This window comes from Microtus oregoni, unplaced genomic scaffold (genome assembly GCF_018167655.1).
Source record: "Microtus oregoni isolate MIOR12 unplaced genomic scaffold, Mior012 000017F_ref0000208, whole genome shotgun sequence".
Classification (NCBI taxonomy): Eukaryota; Metazoa; Chordata; class Mammalia; order Rodentia; family Cricetidae; genus Microtus; species Microtus oregoni.
Window position 1 is genome coordinate 11,016,744 of NW_024543076.1, and position 11,040 is coordinate 11,027,783.

At 41.1% G+C, this 11,040-nt stretch overlaps 1 protein-coding gene across 2 annotated transcripts in view; it reads left to right on the plus strand.

Moving 5' to 3' along the window:
- C9orf72 (C9orf72-SMCR8 complex subunit) overlaps positions 1-10,700 on the plus strand; it is a 29,900-nt gene extending 19,200 nt beyond the window's left edge. For both annotated transcript variants that reach the window (XM_041667846.1, XM_041667847.1), the window contains exons 8-11: positions 4,659-4,894; positions 7,732-7,789; positions 8,694-8,803; positions 8,920-10,700. In XM_041667846.1, coding sequence (XP_041523780.1) covers positions 4,659-4,894; positions 7,732-7,789; positions 8,694-8,803; positions 8,920-9,106 — 591 coding nt within the window. In that variant the 3' untranslated portion in view covers positions 9,107-10,700. The remainder of the gene's footprint in view (positions 1-4,658; positions 4,895-7,731; positions 7,790-8,693; positions 8,804-8,919) is intronic.
- The last annotated feature ends 340 nt before the right edge of the window (positions 10,701-11,040 follow it).

Sequence of the window (11,040 nt, forward strand, 5' to 3'; positions counted from 1 at the left end):
ACCATAGAAAATTCCAGACATCAACCTCAGTTTTCCACATGCAGGCATACAAGCATACATGTGCACATGCATTCACACGTATACTCAACACATGAACACTCATATACAAATGAATGTGTACCACGCTTATATCCATAGATATGTGTGTGTATAAACACACATATATACATACACACACATACACAAACATACATACACACACACAAAACCAGAAAGAAATAGCTATTCATGAACACTGCAGGGTTTTTTCATAGTTGTTTTTGAGGATGTAAGCATAGCAAAATGGAAAAATTATGGCAGTCAACTGTATTTTTCTGTTTAGGAGAGAGAAGTGGGAAGAGGGGGAGAAACGTGTATGACAGTGGTTGATATAGGGTGTCCGACTCTATCACTCTCCACTGTGTTTTTTAGGCAGAGTTTCTCACTGAACCTGGGATGACTTTGACTAGACTAACTGGGTTGTGAGGTCCTGAGCTCTGCCTACCCACACATACACCCCCACATTGGGTTATAGGCACAGGCTGTTGCAGCAGCTGTTATAGATATACTGAGGATCCTGACATAGGTTGGGGCCTCCTGTTTGCACAGCAATTAGTAGTTTGTCCACTGAGCTGTCGCCTCGACTCCAGTTTTATTTTTTAAAATATCTCATATGGGGTATTTTGAATGTTCCTTGCAAAAGGAAATGATAACTTTCATGGGTGATAGGTATGACATCGTGAGTAAATCATACACTTTGTATACCTGTGTTGAAATGTCACACTGTGCCCTGCAAATACAATTGCTCTGTGTTGATTGGGTGGATGGATGGATGGGTGGATTGGTATTAGTCAAGGATCTCTAGGGTAGCAAAATTTATAGGATTAATCTCATTGTCTCTCTCTATCTATCTTTCTATCTCTGTCTTTCTGTCTATCTGTCTATCTATCTATCTGTCTATCTATCTATCTAGCTATCTATCTATATGGAATTTATTAGAATGACTTATGGGTGCAGTCCAGCTAGTCCACAATAGAGGGCTGTGAATAGAAAGCCAAGAATCTAGAAGTTTCTCAGTCCATGAGGCTGGATTCCTCAGCTGGTCTTCAGTACACACTGGAATCCCATAGAAGCAGGCTCTAAGGCCGGTGAAGGAATGAACTTGCTAGCAGGCAGAGAGCAAAAGCTTCCATCTTCCATGTCCTTTATAGGCTTCCAGCAGAAGGTGTGGCTCAGATTAGAGCTGGATTAAAGATCTGGATTAAATGTATTTTTAAATGGTATTAATTTGGGGGAGGAATTAAATTTTTAAATGGCCTTAAATGGCATGTTTTTTCCTAGTTCAAATGATCTGAATTAAAGGCAATAGCTTCCTACCTAAAAGATTCGGATTATGATGGAGGAAGGTCATTGGTTAAATAAAAAGAAACTGCTTGGCCCTCATTGGTTAGAAGATAGGTGGGAGGAGTAAACAGAACAGAACGCTGGGAGGAAGAGGAAGTGAGCTCAGACTCCACAGCTCTCCTCTTGGGAGCAGACGCCTCAGAGAGATGCCATGCTCCGCTCTCCAGGGCAGACGCACGCAATGAAGCAAGCCGCCAGGTTAGACATGCTGAATCTTTCCCGGTAAGACCGGTGCTCACAGATTATTAGAGATGGGTTGATCGGGATGTGAGAATTAGCCTGTAAGGGCTAGAGCTAAAGGGCCAAGCAGTGTTTAAATGAATACAGTTTGTGTGTTGTTATTTCAGAGCAGAAGCTAGCCATGTGGGCAGCTGGGGTGCTGGGGACGCAGCCCCGCCGCCCATATTACTACAGGATTAGAAGTTACTTCAAGTTAAGCAAAAATACCCCACAGGTGTGCCTCCATTTTTGGATTTTAGTTCCAGATGTAATCAAATTAACAACCAAAAGTATCCATCACAAGTTCACCCCTTGTCAACTTGACACACAACCATATCTCCTCATGATTAATTTCCATATAAAAACAATAACCAGGTCATAACAACCTAAACATGATATAACCATCCCACATACAATCAGAAATGCATTATTATTATCCCTCATACAGCGGTAAACATATTATAAATTTAGAAGAGATGGCAAAGTTCCATGAGGGACATTCTTGTAGTGTCTCAAACTTAAACATGATAACCATTGATATTCTCTTAATTGGTGTTATATGACATTATAAAGACATGGAGGAACAAAAACATCCTGCCTGGATCACTGTGGTAGTTTCCCATTAGCTTCCATCACAGGACATGGTAGCACCAAGAGCCACGCTGAAGGATCTCCTGCACTCCAGACATAATCCTTCTTACCTCCATTGTGGAGAAGCAATCCAATTTCTCTGTGGTAATCTGGATCAACCCACCCTCCTAACACTGTTATTCCTTTTCAGCCTGATGACTTAAGGGCATTAGAAGCCCAAAGTGGTCAGGGAGAATCTGGCTTCCAGTTCAGTGGCGTGTTCGTTGTGTCTCCTGGCAGGAGCACTCCCTCAGTAACCAAAACTTCTAGGCCAATAGAACTTAAGGTCACAGAAATAGGAAGCAAAAAATTCCTAGTGGATGGAAATATTCTTTTTTCTATCCCTTGTTTCCTGGATTCGTGGATCCTCACTAGTGGGAGAAACTGTACCATATAATGGACACTAATTCAAAGCATCTCCCACCTTCTGGGGAACCCTGCCCCAGCCATTCAGGCTGATATCATTTAATTGGCACTGTAATTGTGACTTCCTGGTACCAACTTCTGCCCTAGTTAGTGTTACTACTGCTGTGAGGAAACACCATGACCAAAACCACTTGGAGGAATGGACTTACTTAGCTTATACTTCCGCATTGCAGTTCATCACCAAAGGAAGTCAGGACAGGAGCTCCGGCAGGGCAGGAACCCGGAGGCAGCAGCTGATGCAGAGGCCATGGAAGAATGCTGCTTAATGGCCTGCTGTCCATGGCTCACTGAGCCTGTTTCTTTATAGAAGTTGGGGCTCCCAGCCCAGGGGTGGCCTCACCTACAGTGGACTGGGCTCTCCCTCAGGATCTCTTTTTTAAAAAAAGCCCAGCAGGCTTGCCTATCGCCCAGTATTACAGAGGCATTTTCTCTGTTGACCCAACCCCTCTAATAACTCTAGCTTGTGTCAAGTTGGTCTAAAATTAGACTAACCTTAAACTCACAGTAATCCACCTGCCTCAACTTCCTGAGTGTTAGGATTATATTTATTAAAAATTAAATGTAACAAATAAAGGGGATGAGAAGGACTGGATACATGTAATAAACGCAAGTTATCAAAGACATTATAAAGCTATTTTTTCTAGTCTTAATTCTGCCATGGATTTTTTGTTTTAATACATTTGATCCTGAAAGGGTGGAGTTTAATGAGAGGCTTCACAGCTGTTCCAAATGCCTATTCTTACTATGTACGAAGTCATGATTTGTATAGACTTTGGGTCTGGTTAATTTTGGTATGTCATATTGCTGTATGCTTGCAAGATTTTTTATAATGAAGTTCATAAAATTAAAAAATATTTTAAAAAACTGAATTTTTACAAATAAAAATCTAGCTTGGATTGGAGATACAGATCATTGATGTGGTTGGTGTTTACTTAGACCACTGAGTGGTTCTCAGCCTTCCTAATGTTGCAACCCTTTAATAATACAGTTTATCATGTTGTGGTGACCCCCAATCATAAAATTATTTTCATTGCTACTTCCTAACTATAATTTTGCTACTATTATGAATTGTAATGTAAATATCTGATATGCAAGATATCTGATATGCGACCCCTATGAAAGGATCCCAACCCCCAAAGGTTGAGAACTCCTGACTTAGAAAATTGAAGGTCCTGACTTCAAACTCCAGTTTCACCCCCAAAATGAAAATCAGCTTTGGGGTTTCAAATCATGCACCTACCGTGAGCTCAGAACTGAAGAAAACTTTACAAATCCCAATTTTACCAATTTTCTGTAATGGCACAATGAAGTACCCCTGTTCAGTTATGTACTGTAACTTCTGACAGAGCCCCTGTGCCATGTGCCCAGGGGAATGCAAAGCCGTGACTGGGTGAAACACTGAGAGCTCACCAAGCAAAGCTAAGCTGCAGAGCTTTCCAGAGATACCTTGGGAGACAGTCATTGCTCTAGCCTTTTCAGAGTGAAAGGCTTAGCAGGTCTCTATCTTCTGTTCTGTTCACACCGCTTAGCACGTTATCACATACACAGCGGTTAGGTTACATGGTAACTGGCTGCCTGGCCAGCTAGAAAGGGGCAAGTATTTTCCTATTTATGTACATAGTCATTTAGATACAGGAAGGATAAAACAACTGAGAAAGAAAGACAGTCCTAATTTCACAGACCAGCAAGTAATCGCCATTAACGATTGGCACTGGTCTTTGTAGCCGTTTTCTTCTGTGTGTATTCTGTGCCACACTCTACTGTTGGATTACACTTGGCATGTTCTGACCCACTTTTTAAATGGTGCACTGTACACTTCTTTCACTGTAAGCACAAACTGTAGTGGCTGGAGATTTATATAGTAACCTCTTGAATGTTATTTCTGAGAGGGCCTTATACCAGATATGCAGGGGATGCATCTCCATTATCATTATTACCTTATTTTTAAAATGGCTTCTCAGTTGGCATGTGGCCAGTAAGTTTTCTCTTCGTTTTGACAGGATGCAACGGGAAGCTTTGTACTACCCTTCCGGCAAGTTATGTATGCCCCGTATCCCACCACGCACATTGACGTGGATGTCAATACCGTCAAGCAGATGCCACCGTGTCACGAGCATATCTATAATCAACGCAGATACATGAGATCAGAGCTGACGGCCTTCTGGAGGGCAACTTCAGAAGAGGACATGGCTCAGGACACCATCATCTACACAGATGAGAGCTTCACCCCCGATTTGTAAGTGACACTTGGCCTTGGGTGTCATTGTCAAACAACATAAACTTTTTGTCATTTATGGGTAAAAACAATGCAAGTTGTACTTAAAAGGAATGACTTGACAAGCATAATGATGCCTGAAGAAGTATTTAATCAGCCACATTTTCTTTATTTTTAAATTTTTATTATTATTTTTAGACAGTCTCACTGGGGAGATCTATATGGCCAACTGAGAACTCACAGGAACTGGCCTGGAACTCACTATATAGACCAGGCTAGCCCCAATCTCACAGAGATTCACCTGCCTCTGCCTCCCAAGTTCTAAGATTAAAGGTGTGTACCACCATACCTGGCTTAAATCTTCATTTCTTAAAATATTATTTCCTGTAATACAGATTAAGATTTCCTCAAAAAATAAATACTTGGTAAGTATGTACTGAACTCCTAGTTACTTAGGGAAGTGCCGGGGTAAGAAGGATCAGTCAGAAAATGGCAGCCCCTGCTGCTGGTAATTTAGTGTATAATGATCAGTGAACATTCTTGTATGCTAAGCTGCAGGAGTTCCAAGCCTTTTTTCTTAGATATGAATATAAAACCTAGAAAAAAACAGCTGATATATATGGAAAAAAGCACCTGTTTCCTTTGCTTTTTACATTTTGCTATTTATTTCTTACCAGAAAATGTGGTCAGCAAAGTAAAGGAAATAATTATTGATTACAAGAAAAATGATCATCTTGAATTTCAAAACTTCAAGAAAGTATTTAAATGATGTTCTAAATCCTGAAAAAGAATTGCAATATGGTATTTCTGTTCTCTTGAATCAATGAAGTGCTTAAAATCGGGATAGTCCTTAGAATATACTCAAAATATGTTAACTGTGATTATGTGGGTTGAGGGTTTTAGGCAACAGTAAATTTGGAGCAAATGGGTATATCTTGTGTCTCTGAAGAAGAAAACAGCCAAACGAGAAACATGGGGTGCACCAGTAGCCCCAGCAAACTGCACAGAAGAGAGCGTCATGCCCAGAGCTCCTAGCATGTAGAAGAGAGCGTCATGCCCAGAGCTCCTAGCATGTAGAAGAGAGCGTCATGCCCAGAGCTCCTAGCATGTAGAAGAGAGCGTCATGCCCAGGGCTCCTAGCATGTAGAAGAGAGCGTCATGCCCAGAGCTCCTTAGCATGTAGATGAGAGCATCATGCCCAGAGCTCCTTAGAATGTAGAAGCGAGGGTCATGCCCAGAGCTCCTAGCATGTAGAAGAGAGCGTCATGCCCAGAGCTCCTTAGAATGTAGAAGCGAGCGTCATGCCCAGAGCTCCTTAGCATGTAGAAGAACCCTTTTTGCACAGCTCTCCTGTGCTCTTTGAATTGCTTTGAAAGGTAGAGGAATTGCTTCAGAAAAGGCCCTGGTCAAGTTGAGTTCCCTTTCACTAGTTCACATACTGGCAGTCTTGGAAAACGTGCAACTCTTCTTACTGAGTCCGCGTGCCAGCGTCTTCCTCATAACTAATGGGCCTGAGGTCCTGTTTTTTGTTTTGTCTTGTTTTGTTTTTTATTTGATTGTTTAGAATCTCTTCTCAAAAAAATGTGGACATAAATAGATCTGCGGCCTGTTCATATTTTTGTTTTTGAATGTTTCTTTGACAGAGTTGACAAAAGCAATTGGTCAGCTATTATAGCATGATAAAATAATGTCATGATTTTAGAATTTTATTTCCAGTTCTAAGTAAATGTTTCGAATATAAAATTGTCAAAAATATTTCCAACCAGGAAGTTATATTTTAATTTCTATTAGTACAGACTTAGCATGCTTTAAATAATATTCACTTTTAAGTCTGGGAGGTTTGGGGGTTCAAATTCAGGGATTCATACATACTGGGCAATTAGTTGCTGTACCGCTGAGCTACCTCCCTAATTAATTAAATTTTAGTTTTAACCTTTTTAAGATAAAAGCATTCACTAAAGAGACGTTAAAATATCTGTTTGCCCTGGAGATAGTCTTTGCTTTTCCAGCTCTTTTGTGATCCAGATTTTTATTCAGTAAAACAGAAATTGGAAAATGGGGGCCCAGAGCCCTAACCTGTCCATGAAGCCCAGTGACAGTGCTGTTGGTGCCCAGTGCTGCTGTGAAATGCTGGTTCCCCCTTCTTGGTTTCTCTCTCTAGCTTGGTTCACTGTCTCGAAAGACTAAGAAACCTGTGGTGCTTCCCACTTACTTCTGCGTATTCCCCTCCTGCTCTCGCTTCCTATCCAGGCATATTATGATCTCTACTATCTCAGTCTTGCTTTTCAACCATCCTGTCATAATAAACGTTACAAATTCACTCTGACATGAACACAGTAGCCTAGGGAAAATGGAAAAGAAACAATGAGAGGAAATGGGGTCTGAGAAAAAACAATCTTCTCTGTTAGCATCTGCTCTGATCGGGCTGACACAGCTCACTTCAACTGGCCATTTTGTCTGCAGTTTACACGCCAGCCATTGCTGAGGTAGTAACTTACTGGGTTGCTGGCTCATGTTTATAGGTAGTGAGTCTCTTGACATAAGCCCAGTTTGTAAGGGATGGGTTCTAAAACTCATTGACAGATAGGCATGTGCACTTCCTGGGGTATACTCAGCTTATGCTGACTAGAAAAAAACCACCAGTAATGTCAAAATGTTCCCTTCAGTGTGTGTGTGTTCATTTTGTGTGTACTGAATATTGAACCCAGGGGGCTCATGCAAGCTAAGTATACATTCCAAATATTCACATCTGTATTCTTAAATATCTGTTTATGAAACATTAATTTTTTGACTTGAGTGAGAGGTTATGGAAATTGACTCTGTATAACCATTTAATGTTTGGACTGTTTTCTTCTTAGGAATATTTTCCAAGATGTCTTACACAGAGATACTCTAGTGAAAGCCTTCCTGGACCAGGTAAACATGACACCAGCCATGGCCAGAGGAAGTGATGTTGCATGTTTTCTTTTAAATTATGTCCCACCGTTCCTACAAAATACATACAAAGAACCAAAGAATTTATGTGTTTATAGCCCTTTCTGAAGTCTGTAAATGAAGTTGCCTTTGAATTATTAATGGGAAATAGCCTGTATATTAACAGTTAAAAACAGCATTCCCCATCCCAGTAATTGTTTTAAGTACTGCCCTATCTATACCTTAAAGGAGTTGTTCATTGAAAAGGGATGTGCTTTTATTTGCCTTAATTGAATTGAAACTGTTATCAAAGCTTAATAGACGTGTGTTGAAATCGTAGCATCTCTATTGTCTCCTTTCTAAAATGTTCTGCTGAGTTACACATTTGGAAAGGAGGATGATTGCACGGGGCTTGTTTCTAACTGTAACTAGAGCTTTGTTACAGTACCATTCTGGGAGCCAGGCCAAGGCCCTGTATCCCAGACCTGGCTTAGATAATGAGATCCTCATGTTAACCAGGGCTAGGTCTGGATCCGGGTCTGTGTGACGTGTGACAGTGCAGAGTCAGGATCATCCGGAGTCGAGCAATTCCACATTCCTGAAGCTGAAATGAAATTCCCCTCATCCTCACCTCACACAACCCAAAACAATTCACAGAAGGATTTCTCATAATAAAATAAGGATATATTTTGGTGTAGAATGCAAAATCTCAGTGCATTTTGAGCAGTAAAATCGGAAATCTTGACAAGTGTCAGTGTTTCCAGACCATCGCCACTGCCATAGTGCTGCCCTTTGGGAGTCTGAGGAAGTTGTTGTACTGGGTGACAGGTGTCAGATGCTGTCAGCGCCGTTGTGGAAGCTGCCACATACAAATGTATCGGAACTGTATTGTCTGGTGTCCCTGCAGGTCTTCCACCTGAAGCCTGGCCTGTCTCTCAGGAGCACCTTCCTCGCACAGTTCCTGCTTGTTCTGCACAGAAAAGCCTTGACACTAATCAAGTACATAGAGGACGACACGTGAGTCAGCTCCTCTGTAGAAGACCTTTATGCATTGTGAGTCTCTGTCTCATTCCCTTTGAGCAATGTCTGTATTATAATGTTTGGTTTCTTTGTTTGTTTTGTTTTATTTATAGGCAGAAGGGAAAAAAGCCCTTTAAGTCTCTTCGGAACTTGAAGATAGATCTTGATTTAACAGCAGAGGGCGATCTTAACATAATAATGGCTCTAGCTGAGAAAATTAAGCCAGGCCTACACTCTTTCATCTTTGGGAGACCTTTCTACACTAGTGTACAAGAACGTGATGTTCTGATGACTTTCTAAACTTGTGGTTTGCGTGTCTGTCTCACCACGGCCAGGCATGCTGGTACAGCAGCTCTGAGGTGTGAACCCGCCCTTCCTCCAGGCGTGCTCTGGAGGTAGTCACACTACACTTGTACTAGAGGCCTGCACAGGGGCGTCAGGTGCCGCGTTACAGTGAATGTCTCCTTTCCTAGAATAGATGTACTCTCTTAGGGACTTATGTTTACGGTTATCCTAAATACTATTGCTGTCTTTTAAAGATATGAATGGTAGGATATAAACTTGATATAACTGCTGTTGTTTTTGAAACTTATGACTCATGGTTTACGTGTATCACAGTGAAACCCTAGTTAACTTTTACAGACACAGTGTAAGTTGAGTTTCTGTCCCTCAGTGTCCCCGCGTGTGTAGAATTACATGCTTCTGCAACAACTGAAAATTAGAACCTTGGAAGTTTTCAGTTCCACAGAAAAGAGCTTAGCTTGACTACGGGTTAGTTTTGGAAGAAGGCGTTGATAAAGCAGAGCTTTGGGTGACATCAAGTGTTAGACCTTCCTTTATAGACTTAGTCCTTCAGGTGCAGTCTGTAGAGAAACGCCACGCAGTCGTGTGTGCTCACCAACTATCGTGAACCGTGGTGTGCTTTTTGTTGGTTTATTGTTGTAATTTTGTCAAAGGAAGTGACATTTTTGTTTTTGTAATTATTGCCAACTGTTTAAAGCTAATTTTCATTATTTTTGAGCCAAATTAAAATGTGCACCTCCTGTGCCTTTCCCAGTCTTGGAAATATAATTTCTTGGCGGAGGGTCAGATTTCACTGCTCAGTCGTCCCCATCTGACTACGCTATGCACAGTCTGCCATGTGCCTGGCTTAGAAGTCCCTGTAAAATCCGTCAGAATACGTTTGCTATAAGATCTTCTCTCAAGATCAGGAAAGCTTCTCTCCTCGTTCCTTCCGTTTTCCGTCTGTATTCTGTGGTGTTTGCCATGTTGCCTGCATCACAAGAACAGCAGGAGAAATTTGCCCCCAGTGCTATTTTTCTAGGTGCTATTATGGCAAACTCCGTGGTCTCTTTTTGTTCCTGTAATATTTGAGCGTCTTGCTGGCTGTGAAATGCTGATTAGCAGAGCCCTGTGCCCGAGCAGTGTTAGCACAGGTATGAATAAACACAAGTAGTATCTTATTTAAAATTGTGGATTAACATAAAAGGGAGAATATATTTATTTTTTACAAAAGGGATGAAAATAGAGTTCTTCCTTCACCCACCAAATTCATCAAGAAAAAAAGTTCTATTCTGAAAGGTCAGAGTGATTTTGATATTACAAATCAGAAAAGTGTAGACATCTCAATTTTTAAACACACACTGACCAGGCTGGCTTATGAACTCCAAGCCGCTCAGTTGTGGTGAAATGTATAGATCCCACCTTTTAGTGTCCCGCACTCATTGCTGCACACAGGAGTCTTGTTTAAGTGCTAATTGTTTTCTTTCACGGGTTTACTGTGTTGTTACAGAGGATGTAAGTTGTACAGTGAAATAAGTTATTGAAGCATGTGTAAACACTGTTATATATCCTTTCTCCTAGATGGGGAATTTTGAATAAAATACTTTGGAAATTCTGCCTGTGTTAGTTCTTCATTCAGGTAAAATACAGCTGTGAGGGGGGTGGGATTAGCTCCCCATTGAGCTGCCAATCATGTTGAATCTAGACCTTAGTTTTTAATCTTTTCTTTCAAAGAAGATATTCAAAGTTTACGAATGATGTGAGACTGTCACATTTAAAAGAATAATAATAAAACTGCCAAGTATGATAGCGCATGCTGGTAATCCCAGTACTGGGGAGGTTGGGGCAGGAGCATCGGAAATTTAACAGCTTCAAAGACATGGTGAATTCAAGACCAGCCTGGGCTGCATGAGGCTACAGGACCCTGTCTAAAATGCAAGCTTTCCTCTTAA